The 15661-nt window shown below is 41.4% G+C and overlaps 1 protein-coding gene across 6 annotated transcripts in view; it reads left to right on the top strand.

Annotated features, from left to right (window-relative positions):
* GTF2H3 (general transcription factor IIH subunit 3) overlaps positions 1 to 15307 on the top strand; it is a 28919-nt gene extending 13612 nt beyond the window's left edge. For 3 of the 6 annotated variants that reach the window (XM_024256821.3, XM_024256820.3, XM_054527690.1), the window contains 10 exons: positions 543 to 706; positions 3576 to 3638; positions 5124 to 5153; positions 5299 to 5327; positions 7618 to 7692; positions 8465 to 8518; positions 12192 to 12260; positions 12471 to 12606; positions 12722 to 12758; positions 12842 to 15307. In XM_024256821.3, the coding sequence (XP_024112589.1) occupies positions 543 to 706; positions 3576 to 3638; positions 5124 to 5153; positions 5299 to 5327; positions 7618 to 7692; positions 8465 to 8518; positions 12192 to 12260; positions 12471 to 12606; positions 12722 to 12758; positions 12842 to 12911 (727 nt within the window). In that variant the 3' untranslated portion in view covers positions 12912 to 15307. Of the gene's footprint in view, positions 1 to 542; positions 707 to 3575; positions 3639 to 5115; positions 5154 to 5298; positions 5328 to 7617; positions 7693 to 8464; positions 8519 to 12191; positions 12261 to 12470; positions 12607 to 12721; positions 12759 to 12841 lie in introns of those variants that run through there. The other 3 variants (XM_024256822.2, XM_024256825.2, XM_063711961.1) reach the window with 2 other exon arrangements.
* Positions 15308 to 15661: the final 354 nt, after the last annotated feature.

A 15661-nucleotide genomic window follows, 5' to 3' on the forward strand; every position in this document is an offset into this window, starting at 1 on the left:
GTGAGCTGAGACTGCACCACTACACTCCAGCCTGGGTGACAGAGCGAGACTGTCTCAAAAAAAAAGAGTCATGAATCACTGGGAGAATCTTTTCAGGGACCTTTGGGCCAGATTTTTATTACTGGGATAGATGTGTACCTCAAATAATAAACTAGTAGTGAGTTAGAATTTGGTATGAACCTGTTGTGGTTGTCATTTGAGAAAGGAAGGCACGGGCACCCCTCTGCAGCATTTCAGAGATTATAACCCAACGCCCTCTGTATTTCCCCACACTTTTCAGAAAACACTGGAACCAGTAAAACGTTCTGTGGTGATAGACAAATGTTGGCCAATTTGCCTATTTTATACATTTTTTCTTTGTTTCTATACTTTTTCTAATTTCATCTTACACATTTTTTTAAAAAATGAAATTTACCGTGGAATCTTGTGAGTCCCACATTGTTGTAATTTTGTTTGTTGCCTCTGCTGAATTTCATTCTGATCATGAGTGAGCATGGGCAGTGAGGCCTGGTGTAACCAGGTTTTTTCCCTTGCTGTTTTAGCCGATTCTTATATCCTGGAAAGAATGGCAGACTTGGAGACTTCTTCGGAGACCCAGGCAACCCTCCTGAATTTAATCCCTCTGGAAGTAAAGATGGAAAATACGAACTTTTAACCTCAGCAAATGAAGTTATTGTTGAAGAGATTAAAGATCTAATGACCAAAAGTAACAACTTTTTAAAATTGTTATTTTGCGAATAGCATTGATTTTGGAGGTCCTTTAGGCTTTAAGTTCAAAGATGTGAGGTTCTTTATTTGTATGCCTGCACGTTCTCACTTTTTAAAAATCATTTTCATCAAAGTCGGTTCATTATTTGCCTAGCCTCTACAGCATTTGACACTGCTGACCAGCCTTTACTTCTTGAAATATGACTTTTGGCTTCTACGAATGCCCTGTGACCTGTTTTTCGTCTTTTCTTGAAACGTTATTTCATAGTCTCTATTTCTGGCTTTTCCTTCATCTTTTCTCTTAAAATATGTTTTTAATTCGGCACATGATTTTCATCTTTTCTTCCTCTATATGTTCTCATCCACTTTTGCCTTTAATTATCTTTTACATATGGACACTTTCCAACTTTGTCTCTAACCCAGACTTTCTTTCACGCTCAGATGCCTCCATTTCAGCGTCCCACAGTCTCTTGACATGGCCCAGGCTAGTCTCATTATCTTTGCTCTCAATCACACCACCATTTCCATTCCCTATTTCTGTCAGCCCCCATCCAAGTAGTTTTCTAAACTTAAAGCTTTCATTTTTAACTCCTCCTCACATCCGACATCTAATCAGCTACAAAAATCTAGTCGTTTAGCCTCAGAAGTGTCTCCAGAATCCCACTCCTTATTGTCATCTTTTTATTTTTCATTTTTAAAAATTTTTATAGAGACGGGGTCTCGCTATGTTGCCCAAGCTGGTCTTGAACTCCTGGGCTCAAGCTATCCTCCTGCTTCTGCCTCCGAAAGTGCTGGGATTACAGGCAGGAGCCACTACACCCAGCCCCCATCCCTATTGTCATCTCTTTTTTTTGAGATGGAGTTTCACTCTTGTTGGCCAGGCTGGAGTGCAATGGCATGTGATCTCAGCTCACTGCAACCTCCACCTCCCGGATTCAAGCGATTCTCCTGCCTCAGCCTCCCAAGTAGCTGGGATTATAGGCACGTACCACCATGCCCGATTAATTTTTAATATATTTAGTAGAGATGGGGTTTCACCATGTTGGCCAGGCTTGTCTCCAACTCCTGACCTCAGTTGATCCACCCGACTCGGCCTTCCAAAGGGCTGGAATTACAGGTGTGAGCCACCACACCCAGGCTCCATCCCTTATTGTCATCTTGATCAACCTCAGCATTATTGACATTTTGGTCTGGATAATTCTTTGTTGTGGCAGCTGTCCTATGTGTTATAGGATGTTTAGCAGCATTTCTGGCCTTGGGCCATTAGACACCATAATATCCCCCAGTTGTGACAACCAGATATGTCTGCAGACATAGCCAGATGCCCCCTGTAGGGCACATTCACCCCACGTTTAGAGCCACTGCTCTAGATGATTGTTATAGCTTCTAACTGGTTTTCTGACTCCTGTCTCCCCAGTCAAGTCTGCACTCAGCCTCCAGAGTTATCATCTTAAAAATCAAAGCTGCCATTCCTGGGCTTATAGGCCTTTCCTGGCTCCCTGCTGCCTGCAGGTGATGGTTTCCAAACCTTAGCCTGAATCAGAATCACCTGGGGCAAAAGACAATTCTATAGAGACAGAAAGTTGGTTAGTGGTTGCCCAGAGCTGGGCAGAGACTGGGGAGTGATTGCACATGGGCCCAAGTGATCTTTTGGGGTAATGGAGACTGTTCTAAAATTGGATTGTGATGATGATTGCATAATTGTAAATTTACTAAAAATAATTGAATTGCATACCTAAAAGTACTTTTAGACCAGAATTTATGGTTTGTAAGTTATAAACCTGTTAAAAAATCAGCTGGAAGGCTTGTTGAAACAGTGTCAGGCCCCACTCAAGCTTCTGATTCACTGGATCTAGGGAGGTTCCGAGAATTTATATTTCTATTACAGTCCCAGGTGGTGCCCCTATAGCTGGTTCCAGAATCTCACTTTGAAAGTCACTGGCCTCCAGGATTAAGTTTCAGCTCAGCTTCACAGTATAGTGTTCAAGACCTTTTCTGGTCTGACCTCACCCATGGGGTGTCAGTTCTCCTGGACCAGCTCTAAGCTGGCTTGCATGGAGTGTCAATCTGAGCTCCTTGCCCTCTTGAACTGCAGTTTTAGGATTTTGATATCTTGAGTGACTTTTTTCACCCAAGGCACCAGACAAGTGGCAAACTCCTCCCTGCTTCTCATGGCTAGAGGAAAGAGCTTCTCCAGTCTTCCCCGCACTGGCTGAGTGCGGAGAGTGATGGGAAGGAGGGGATGGTAGGAGAGGGAGGGCAAGGGGGCCTCAGAGCCTTGTGCCCTGTCCGGGCTGCTAGACTTCTGCGTGACATTTTGTACCCCATAGATCATGAATAAACTGGAACCTTTCCAAGTAAAGACAGGATCTTTTTGTGTGTGTATGTATGGTAAAGTACAAATAACAAAATTTGCCATTTTACCGATTTTTAGAATTTTTAATGTAAAATTTGCTTACCATAAAATTTACCATTTTAACAGTATTTAAGTATACAGTTCAGTAATGTTGAGTATATTCGCCTTGTTTTGCAATCATCACCACCACCCATTGCCAGAACTTTTTCATCTTTACAAACTGAAATTCTGTACCCGTTAGACACTAACTCCCTGTTCCCCCCGGCCTCCTGCTAGCCCCTGAACAAACACCAGGATGTTTTACATTGAGAAAAGGTTAAAAAGTTGCTTAGTTAACCATTACCAAGAACACATTGCTATGTTTTTAAACCTAGTTTGAAAATGTCTTGTTTGATTTCATTTATGAAGAATGCTTTGGTTTGAAAGCATATTTAGTTCAAGAAAGCACCCAATGATTTTAGTTCAAGAAAGTACTTAAAAATTCCCTTTTAATGTTTTCTGTTATTTGCAGGTGACATAAAGGGTCAACATACAGAAACTTTGCTGGCAGGATCCCTGGCCAAAGCCCTTTGCTGTATCCTAGGTGTCTGAATCATTTAGAAGGTGTCTTCTGTAATAAACATATCTTAACTTGTGACATTTCTTAGGATCTTGGGTGCCCATTACTGGGACGTGTGAGTACTCTGAAGTGGAGGGTAATTTTTTAAAAAATAGTTTATATTGGCTTTGAATTTTTTTTTCTTTTTTTGAGACAGTCTCACTCTGTCGCCCAAGTTGGAGTGCAGTGGCACAATCTCCGCTCACTGCAACCTTCGTCTCCCAGATTCAAGCAGTTCTCTTGCTTTAGCCTCCCAAGTAGCTGGGACAGGCGCCCGCCATCACTCCCGGCTAATTTTTTTTGTATTTTTAGTAGAGATGTAGTTTCACCAAGTTAGCCAGGCTGGTCTCGATCTTCTGACCTCGTGATCCGCCCGCCTCGGCCTCCCAAAGTGCTGGGATTACAGGCCACTGTGTGTGGCTGGCTTTGAAATGTTTATTAAGACAAGCTGTAAAGGCCGGGCGCGGTGGCGCATACCTGTAATCCCAGCACTTTGGAAGGCCGAGGCGGGCGGATCACGAGGTCAGGAGATGGAGACCATCCTGGCTAACACAGTGAAACCCCGTCTCTACTAAAAATACAAAAAAATTAGCTGGGCGTGGTGGCGGGCGCTTGTAGTCCCAGCTACTAGGGAGGCTGAGGCAGGAGAATAGCGTGAACCCGGGAGGCAGAGCTTGCAGTAAGCTGAAATCACGCCACTGCATTCCAGCCTGGGCGACAAAGCGAGACTCCGTCTCAAAAAAAAAAAAAAAAAAGAAAAAAGATAAGCTGTAAAAACTGGAAGTGGGGAAGAGTGAGAAAACTCTAGCTTCTCCATTATGTCTTTCTGCCTTCAGGAAACACTGCTTCAGGGTGCTTTCTTGTTTCTTATTTTGATAAATTAAGAGTTTTTAAACATTTTCATTTTCTTCTTGACTTGGGAACAGTGTTTGATTTTTAAAAGCCGTTTAGGAGCCCTGAAGCTTAATAAATGAGTGGCTACTTCTCCATAGGTGAACGGGTTGTTTTGCATGTAGCATAGGGCAATACCTTTCCATTTTATCTGTGTGACGTTTTCTCAGTCTTATGGCATTAATTTTTTGGGGGATGGGCAGTATTGAGTGATTATTTTGTCCTAGAGTTTGATGTGGGTTGCTTGAACATCTTTGTAAATCAATACTTGTTGTCCCAGGATTCAAATTTAGGACATGGTAGATAAGAATAGGATAGTCAAGTGTTGGGAATTTTAATTTTCTGGGATAGAGATTATATTTTGGTTAGATTACAAAGTCCAGTTGACTGCAGAGTTAGGAACTGAAAACCCCAATCACTCTTGTGTATTTATCTTGGTAAGTGGAGCATTTCCCTTCTTAGCTAGGTAGATGCTGGGTTTATTTAAAATTGGAGGTTATTTTTCTTTTTACTATAAATATTTATGAAGTAAAATAATATTTTTGTATTCCTTAATGTTAAGAAATTAAGACATTCATAGAATGAACAAGGAAATTAAAGGTAAGAGCCTGCGTTTTCCTATGAGAACTGTAATCCTACTTATTTTACTAGTATGTCTTTGCTAGACTGTTTAAAAATTGGTTAGGAAACCATATATGATTAGTAAGATTTAGTTAAATTTTTTTCTGCTTTTTTCTCTTTGTAGATAATCAGGAAATGAAATCAAGGATATTGGTAAGATAAAAAAATCATTACTTTTTTATATGACAACTATAATTAGAAAACATAACAGGAGGCTGGGTGTGGTGGCTCACACCTATAATCCCAGCACCTTGGGAGGCCGAGGTAGGCAGATCACTTGAGGTCAGGAGTTTGGGACCAGCCTGGCCAACATGGTGAAACCCCGTCTCTACTCAAAATACAAAAATTAGCTGGACATGTTGGTGCATGCCTATAGTCCCAGCTACTTGGGAGCCCGAGGCAGGAGAATCGCTTGAACCTGGGAAGTGGAGGTTGCAGTGAGCCAGAGGTTGCAGTGAGCCGGAGGTTGCAGTGAGCCGAGATCGCACCACTGCACTCTAGCCTGGGTGACAGAGTGAGACTCCGTCTCAAAAAGAAAAAAAAAAGAAAACATAATGGGAAATAAAACCCATTTATAGTAGGAGCAAAAAATGTTAACTATCCAGGATTCATTTAACAAGCAATGTGTAAAACTGATGATAAGGAAAAGTAAAATTCTGAGAGCGATAGAAGAATAAATGGAGAGCCATATTTTGTTCTTGGATGTCAGTTTTCCCAAAATTACGCTGTAAATTTAATTTACAATCTCAGTCAGAATATCAGGGAGGTTTTTTTTTTTCCTGTCAGGGTGGGGAGATTTAAAAAAGAAATTCAAGGCCGAGCGCGGTGGCTCACGCCTGTAATCCCAACACTTTGGGAGGCCAAGGTGGGCGGATCATGAGGTCAGGAGATCGAAACCAACCTGGCTAACATGGTGAAACCCCGTCTCTAGTACAAATACAAAAAATGTGGCAGGCGCCTGTAGTCCCAGCTACTCGGGAGGCTGAGGCAGGAGAATGGCGTGAACCCAGGAGGCGGAGGTTGCAGTGAGCCGAGATTGCGCCACTGCACTCCAGCCTGGGCAACAGAGCGAGACTCTGTCTCCAAAAAAAAAAAAAGATATGCCAAGTAATGAGATATTCATTGTTTGTTGCTTAGCACAAATGAAAAAGCTGGCAGTTCCCAGGGTTGATGGTGATGTCGGGGATTGCTTATTCTCATGCGTTGCTGATAGGAGGATAAATTGGCAAAAATTTTTGTGGGGTGCATTTTGGTAATCTGTGTCAAAATTAAATGTGCATATACTTTAGTAATCACTGCTTATTTTCCGGAGGTAATTAGAGAGCTGTGCAGAGGGTATATGAGGGTGTCATCAGAGCATTGTTTAAAACTGAGAATTGGAAACTGCTTAAATAGTGGAAATTTATGAAGTCCGCAAGGAGCGTAGTATATATTATAATTCATTGACATTAGAATATTTTTTCCCACATATATTGTGGACTGAAAAGGCAGGTTGCAGAATGCTAAGTAATCATCTTGATACGTGTGAGTGTGTGTATTTTGGATGTGTGTGTATTCTGGGTGTGTGTATGTGTGTATATTTTGGATGTGTGTGTGTTTTGGCTGTGTGTATGTATTTGGGGTGTGTTTGTCTGTTTTGGGTGTATTTTGGGTTTGTGTGTGTTTTATGTGTGTATTTGGAGTGTGTGTATTTTTGGGGGTATGTTTTGGATGTGTATTTTTTGGGGGTGTGTGTATTTTGGTTGTGTGTGTGTGTTTTGGGTGTGTGTATTTTAGGGGTGTGTGTACTTTTGGGGTATGTGTATTTTGGTTGTGTGTGTGTATTTTGGGTGTACATACCTGTGTATTTTGGGTGTATGTGCATGTGTGTGTATTTTGTATATGTGTGTGTGTTTTGGGTGTATGTGTATTTTGGGTGTATGTGCATGTGTGTGTATTTTGTATGTGTGTGTGTTTTGGGTGTATGTGTATTTGGGGTGTGTGTATTTGGGGGGTGGGTGTATTTTGGGGTGTGTATTTTTGGGGGTATGTGTGTATTTTGGGGGTGCATGTGTATGTTTTGGGTGTGTAGGTGTGTGTATTTTGGGAGTGTGTATTTTGGGTGGGCAGGTGTGTGTATTTTGGGGGTGTGTGTGTATTTTGGGTGTATGTGCGTGTGTATTTTGCGTATGTGTGTGTTTGTGTTTTGGGTGTGCATGTATATACCTGCCCATGTAGGTGCTCTCCAGAATGAGTTCATCAGACCCTTACGTGGACTGTCCTTGGGTGGCAGGATTTGGGGGGAAATGTTACTGTCATCTTTATAATTTGGGTATCATTTAACAGTGATAAATGGGAAGACAAACTGGAATAATGTTGGTTGTGGTTCGCAGTATATTGTGTGACATTGGTGTGAGAGGACTGGGATGTGCCTGGGCGGAGTTAACATGACTGTGATTTTTAGGTGATTAAGGCTGCAGAAGACAGTGCGTTGCAGTATATGAACTTCATGAATGTCATCTTCGCAGCACAGAAACAGGTGAACTGAGAGCCTGCCATTTAAAGGATTTGTTTCATAACGAAGGAGTCAGTTTCATTTTTTGAATGCTCTACTCTGAGGTATTCTGACTACGTAGCGTTATGAATGGACGAGGAATCCAGAATCTGTATTATGTTCTAGTCTTTTCTCTATTTTGGGTCCTGGACCACTTGAGCATCTGATGCATTCCCAAAACAATGTGCACTCAACCACAGTTTTGCATAGAGTTTCATGGTATTCAGGTAACCTTTAGCCCATCCTTGAACCCCATGCCAAGAATCCCTGGTTTGACAGTTTGCTGTATAAACCTTGCCTCAATTTCTTTATCTTTTTGCTGTGGTGAAGCTGTAAAAATTCAGTATTTTTACTTTGCAAAGAGCTGAAATGTTCAGATGAAGTATAATACATTTTCTTCTTTGATGTATTTATGAAGAAAGAAAACCTCCTTAAAATTTCAGTTTTAATGTAAAATGCTGCTATAGCCATGCATAATGTTCTCTGTTGTGGAGTGGCAGCATGATGTAGTGAAAAGAGCCTGGACTTTAGAGACAGGCCGAGTGGGGTGACAGCTTTCCCACCCGCTGGCTCTGTGACCACAGCCCAGCCATGTCCTGGGTGCTTCAGCTGCCAAATGCAACTATCTGCCATGCAGAGTCACGTTGCGTATTGAGTGAGCTATTTTAAGCATAGAGTATGGCATGCAGTAGGTTCTCAGTATAGGGTACTCATTATTGTTATTATTCCTGTAATATTTTCAAAATGTTTCTTTTAGAATATTTTGATTGATGCCTGTGTTTTAGACTCCGACTCAGGGCTCCTCCAACAGGTATGTTTTAAAACCATGCTTTGTGTGGGTGGTTATGACAATTAGTGATTTTTATATTGATTACAATTTGAAATGAAAGAGCTTTGGGTATATTGGGTTAAATAAAACATGTTATTGAGCCTAATTTTATCTATTTCTTTCCCCCTTACGTATGGAGCTACTGGAAAATTTTAAATTACATATTGCTTGCGTTATATTTCCATTGGGCAGCACTAAAAGACAAAAACTGAATTTTACTTTAACCCAAAAGGGAAACAAAACTCTAAAGGAAGTCTGAAGAAATTACTGAGTTTTTGTGAGATGTTTTTTGTCCACAAATGTTTGCTAAAGGATCAGTTACAAGCACAAAACTGTGACAAACCCTGAATTTAGGTTACTGCTGGGGATGAAGGATGGGGAGAGCGAGGTCCAATGGGAAAATTCACAGGCTTCAAAGGTTCTGAGATTGTACTGTTTCTTCAGCTTGATCGTAGGTATATGATGTTCATTTTATTATTTAAACCATACTTACACATTATGTATACAGACTCTTGTACATATTATATTTCAGTAGTAAAAATTCAAAAAATTTGAATTCATTTGTTAGCAACACATTTCAGTCTACACATTGTCTATTAACTCCAAGACGATCTTGTCTCTGCCATGAATTCACATACCAGCTCTACCTCCTCGGCCCTCACATTCATTTCTCTAGTCCAGTCCCAGACTCTCCTGAGTTCCAGACTTGCAGAATCAGCCGTGTATGTAGTAATTCCTCTTGGACGTCTGGCACGCATCTTCAGCGTCATGTGTCCAAAGCAGAGAGCTCTTGGTTTGTCCTCTCAGCCTTTTCCTGCTCCACTGGTAGCCCCATCTTCCTAAGTGGCAGTGCAGTTCACTCAGCAACTCAAGCAAAAACCTTGTCTCTTCTCTTCTCTCGTTTCATAACCATGAGCAAATCCTGTTGATTCTGCCTTTAAAATACATCCTGGCTGAGCTCGGTGGCTCATGCCTATAATCTCAGCACTTGGGAGGCTCAGGCGGGTGGATGACTTGAGCTCAGAAGTTTCAGACCAGCCTGGGCAACATGGCAAGACACCATCTCTATAAACAATACAAAAAAATTAGCCTATCATGGTGGTGCATTCCTGTAGTCTCAGCTGTTCGGGAGGTGGAGGCAGGAGGATTGCTTGAGCCAGGAGTTCGAAGCTGCAGTCAGCTATGATCATGCCACTGCATTCCAGGGAAACCCTGTCTCCCTCTTTAAGAAAAAAAAAATGTTGAAAGTTGGTTCTCAGAACAGCTGTCAGAACGAAGCTTTCAAAATACAAGATTGGTGCAAAAGTAATTGTGTTTTTTGCCTTTTTTTTTTTTTTTAACAGTAAACACTGCAATTACTTTTGCACCAACCTAATATAAATTAGAACCTGTTGCTCACTTGCTTAAAACCCTCCCATAGCCTAGCATCATACGTCGACTAAAACCCAGAGTCAGGGCCTGCCAGGGCCTTCCAGATGCTGCTTGCTGAGGCTCCTGGGAACCTTTTGCCCTGCATCTTCCACACTCTCCCTCTTCAGTCCGTCCCCACCGCCCCCTTGCTGTTGCCTGAAACAGGCCTGCTTCGGCCAGAGGGGCGCTGCACTTTCTGTTCTCTGCTTGCAAGCTCTTCCCGCAGGTGTTTGCATGGCCTACTCCCTGCCTGCCTTCAGGTCTCTACTTCTGTGCCACCTCCTCAGAGAAGCCTTCCCTGACCACCATTGTTAGTGTTACTCCCTCTCTCCTTAGCCTACTTTATTTTTCTTCATAGAAATGATCATAACCTATAACATTATTTTTGCATTTACTTACTTGATTTACTCTCTGCCTTCTCCACTAGAACCTTAACTTCACGAGGATGGACACTGATGTTTACGGCTGTAACCCTGCACAGTGCTCTAAAACAGTTGTTAAATGTGTAAATGAATCTAACGGACCAACTGAACCAGGACTGTACTATCAGAGGAGCCTCAAGGTCCTAGGATCAGAGCTAGGATTTTCAGTGTAAACGGAAGCAGTGCTGTGTCAAAGCGAGAAAGCTGTGTTTATGAAATGAATAGATGAATGATTGTTGGGAACAGCCATTAACATGGACAGGAAACCTTAGTGTCAGCAACCAGGAGAGCTTGAGTGTTTTTTGTCTTTGGAAAACTCTGAAGATAGCAAAAGTTTAGAAAAAGAGGACCAAATTCAAGAGTGTTATTTTTATTTTATTTTATTTTGAGACAGTCTTGCTCTTGCCCAGGCTGGAATGCAGTGAGTGGCATGATCATGGCTTACTGCAGCCTCATCCTCCCCAGCTCAAATGATCCTCCCACTCAGTCTCCCAAGTATCTGGGACCACTGGCATGCACTACAATGCCTGGCTAATTTTTTAATTTTTTGAGACGGAGTTTCGCTCTTGTTGCCCAGGCTGGAGTGCAATGGTGCGATCTCGGCTCACTGAAACCCTAACTCCTGGGTTCAAGTGATTCTCCTGCCTCAGCCTCCCAAGCAGCTGGGATTATAGGTACCCACCACTACACCCAGCTAATTTTTGTATTTTCAGTAGAGACAGGGTTTTACGCTGTTGGCTAGGCTGGTATCGAACTCCTGACCTCAAGTGATCCACGATTACAGGCGTGAGCCACCGCGCCCGGCCTAATTTTTTAAATTTGTTGTAGAGATGGGGTTTCACTATGTTGCTCAGGCTGGTCTTGAATTCCTGGGCTCAAACAATCCTGAAGCCTTGGCCTCCCAAAGTGCTGGGATTATAGGCACGAGCCACCGCACCTAGACAAAAAAGTGTTATTTCTTAAAGAGAACAGAATAAAGCCATCTCACAGTTTCTTTTTACATAATAAAATTAATAAAATACAATGAAAACAAATCTCATAAAAATTAAAAATTTTTGTGCTTCCAAGGGCACCATCAAGAAAGTAAAAGACAACTGGGAGAGATATTTGCAAATGATCTATCTGATAAACGGACTAGTATTCCGATTATATAAAGAACTCTTAAAATTCAAAAATAAGATAACTCATTTCAAAGTGGGCCAAGGATTTGAACAGATATTTCTCCAAAGATCTGCAAATGGCCAAGAAGCACATGAAAAGATGCTTAATATCGTTACCAACCAGGGAGGTGCAAATCAAAACCACAATGAGCTATTACTTCACTCCACTAGGACAGATGTAATGGAAAAGTCAGCTAATAATAAATATTGGTGAGGATATAGAGAAATTGGATCCCTCCTACATTGCTGCTGGAAATGTAAAATGGTATAGCCACTTCAGGAAACAGTTCAGAACATCCTCGAAAAGTTAAGCATAGAATTACCATGTGACTGGGGAAACCCCGTCTCTACTAAAAATACAAAAATTAGACAGGCATGGTGGCACGTGCCTGTAATCCCAGTTACTCGGGAGGCTAAGGCAGGAGAATCACTTGAACCCAGGAGGCAGAGGTTGGAGTGAGCCAAGATTGTGCCACTGCACTCCAGCCTGGGCAACAGAGCAAGACTCTGTCAAAATATAAAAATAAAAATAAAATAATAATAATTTGCAGTGTCATATCCTCCTCTGATTTTGTAGACCTGAGGCATTGCTCATGAGAATCTCATTCCTCTGGAAACCCTAGGTAAGTGTGAGTTTGGCAGCAAGCCCTCTATGTCTTGCAGGCTTGTGACATCACGGGAGGACTGTACCTGAAGGTGCCTCAGATGCCCTCCCTTCTGCAGTATTTGCTGGTAAGGAGACAGCAGCGGCGACCCTGATGCCTGGAGGGAAGGATGACCTCTGTGTCCTGGGAAAGGAATGGAAGCAAGATGGCTGGTGCTAGTACTCAGGAGAAAGGAATAAATGGAGGCCTTGGAGTTCCAAGGCCTAGAAGGGTGGGCTTCACGTTATTTTTTTCCCATGTTTTAAATAACAGTTTCTTTTGTTTGTTTGTTTTACAGTGGGTGTTTCTTCCCGATCAAGATCAGAGATCTCAGTTAACCCTCCCACCCCCAGTTCATGTTGACTACAGGGCTGCTTGCTTCTGCCATCGAAATCTCATTGAAATTGGTTATGTCTGTTCTGTGTGTTTGTCAAGTAAGTTAATGTACCTAGTTTTCCTTTTTTTCTATGTTGGGGGGCAGGAAAACAGTTTCTCAACTGTGTTGTTTTTCAGCCGCCCTATTGTCTCTTTTTTTTTTTAAATTTACAGTATTCTGCAATTTCAGCCCCATTTGTACTACATGCGAGTAAGTATCTTTGAGATTGTGTGGGTGGCTAATACTTCACAGCTCTAGAACATTAAAAAATGTTTTCCTCTCTGTAATTTCAGGACAGCCTTTAAAATTTCTCTGCCTCCAGTACTCAAAGCCAAGAAAAAGAAGCTGAAAGTGTCTGCCTGAGGATAAAATACTTTCCCCATCTTTTAGAGCTGTTAGTAGAAATTATATAGCAGATTCTTTGTTGGGAAGACTGAAAAAAATAAAGATAGGTATAGGATAATTTTTAATGTGGTGACCTTACAGAAAATATTTCCCAAGCATCATTTTCATCCTGTGCTTCTGGAGGACTGATTTGTTTGAGGGAATCATTCTATGCAATATATCCTAAAATGTTCTATGACTGGTTTCTGTCCCGAAAGGGACAAGAAAGCACATGTTTGTGGCTTTCATTTTTTTAATGGGATGACTATTAGTCAAAGTCAGCTTGTCATAACTGATCATAGGCTTTCTAACCTACTACCTGAATCCAGGTCCTCACTGTGAAATGCATGCCATGCGAAATTTGAACGTAGCTTTGGAAAAAGGGACTATTTGTGGAGTAATGGCATTAATCAACATAGAACATCTTATTTGAATCAACAGTTAACTTCAGTAGTCATGTGAATAAAATTCTTGTTGTCTAAATTTAGACAGCCTCAGATATTTGCAGATATTTACTTTTTGTCTGATATCAGTACATATTTGGACAAAGTCATCTAAATAATAGTTTGTCACCAGATAACTACAAAATCTCATTTTAAATGAGTAAGGAGAACATGTGCAGAAGCAAATTTTCTTCAAACTAGTTGTGGGAAGAGCTTATATGTGAAAGCTTATGACTGGTTTTGAGGGAGAACTTACTGGGGAAAATGGACTCTGTGTTAAGTATGGTTTTCAGATAGAATTCTTTCCTTTTTTAATGGGGAAAAAAAATCCACATCAATATTGAAACTGCACCTGTAATCCCAGCACTTTGGGAGGCTGAGGCCAGAGGATTGCTTGAGCCCGGGAGTTCGAGAGCAGCCTGGGCAGCAAAGTGAGACCCCATCTCTACTAAAAATTTAAATGTACTTATTAAAACTGTTCTCTAGAAGCTTTGGACTGAATCCCAAAAATGTTTATAAGTTCAAAAGCAAAAGTATTTGTAATTTCAACAACAAAAAATGTATTTCTCTATGTAATCTTGAAATTATTAAAAGTCCTTTTAGCTTCTAGCACATATTTGTACAAAGAGTTTAAGGAATGGTGGCTGGTTTGGTTTATTTTTTAAAAATGTTTACTGACGAGGCCGGGTGTGGTGGCGCACCCCTGCAATCCCAGCATTTTGGGAGGCCGAGGCAGGCAGATCACAAGGTCAGGAGTTCAAGATCAGCCTGGCCAGTCTGGTGAAACCCTGTCTCTACTAAAAATACAAAAATTAGCCGTGCGAAGTAGCAGGCACCTGTAGTTCCAGCTACTCGGGAGGTTGAGGCAGGAGAATTGCTTGAATCCGGGAGGCAGAGGTTGCAGTGAGCCAAGATAGCGCCTCTGTACTCCAGCCTGGGTGACACAGCGAGACTCTGTATCAAAAAAAAAAAAAAGGTCGGGCGTGGTGGCTCACGCCTGTAATCCCAGCACTTTGGGAGGCCAAGGTGGGCGGCTCACGAGGTCAGGAGTGGTCAGGCTGGGTTTTTTGTTTTGTTTTGTTTTGTTTTGTTTTGTTTTGTGAGACAGAGTCTCACTCTGTCGTCCAGGCTGGGGTGCAGTGGTGCAATCTCGGCTCTCTGCAAGCTCTGTCTCCTGGGTTCATGCCATTCTCCTGCCTCAGCCTCCCAAGTAGCTGGGATTACTACTCTACTGAACCCAGGTGGCAGAAAGTCGAGACCATCCTGCCCAACATGGTGAAACCCTGTCTCTACTAAAAATACAAAAATTAGCTGGACGTGGTGGCAGGTGCCTGTAATCCCAGCTACTCGGGAGACTGAGGCAGGAGAATCGCTTGAACCCAGGAGGTGGAGGTTGCAGTGAGCTGAGATCAAGATGGCGCCATTGCACTCCAGCCTGGGCGACAAGAACGAAACTCTGTCTCAAAAAAAAAAAAAAAAAAGTGTACTGACAAAACCCATTGTGTACAAAACTTTGTATGTAAGGAAGATTTTAATTTTCTCTTTATACAAGCTGAGTCATATTTAAATAATTTGATGTTGGCTTAGATAATTTCAGATAGATTTTATATTCTGGATTTGTGTTTTTGTTAACAAATATACAAAGACTGGTGATCACTTTGCAAATATTTGTTAATCCTTGAGTTTGAGAACCTGTCTTTTAAAAATAATACTTAATATTTTGTATACTAATTAAGTGTAATGGAAATCACAATTTTAAGTCTAGGAAATAAAGTATTATATATACTTTCAAACAAGCTAGCAAGGCTTTTATTATTACTTTTTTATTTGAAATGTCTTGTATATTTGGTTAGTTCTGTTTAACTTGTTTTTAACTGTTGCCCTTATGAGTTATTTTATATAAATTTTTACAATAAAATAATTTGATTTTCATATTTGGTTGAATTATTTCCTTTCATTCATTGTTTATCTCATGCTCATTCAACTCTTCTTCAAATGTGTACTTTTAAACTGCATTTGGTCAAATGCCAGACAATTTTTTATTCAACTCTGAAGAACTTTAATTTCAAATCTTGGTCTGCGTGCAGTGGCTCACGCCTGTAATCCCAACACTTTGGGAGGCTGAGGCAGGAGGATCACTTAAGCCTAGGGGTTCAAGACCATGCCCTGTCTCTAAAAAAAATATAAAAATTAGCCAGGTGAGGTGGTGCATGCCTGTAGTCCCAGCTACTCCGGAGGCTAAGGTGTGAGGATCGCTTGAGCCCAAGAGGTGCAGGTTACAATGAG

Source organism: Pongo abelii, chromosome 10, assembly GCF_028885655.2.
Source record: "Pongo abelii isolate AG06213 chromosome 10, NHGRI_mPonAbe1-v2.0_pri, whole genome shotgun sequence".
NCBI lineage: Eukaryota > Metazoa > Chordata > Mammalia > Primates > Hominidae > Pongo > Pongo abelii.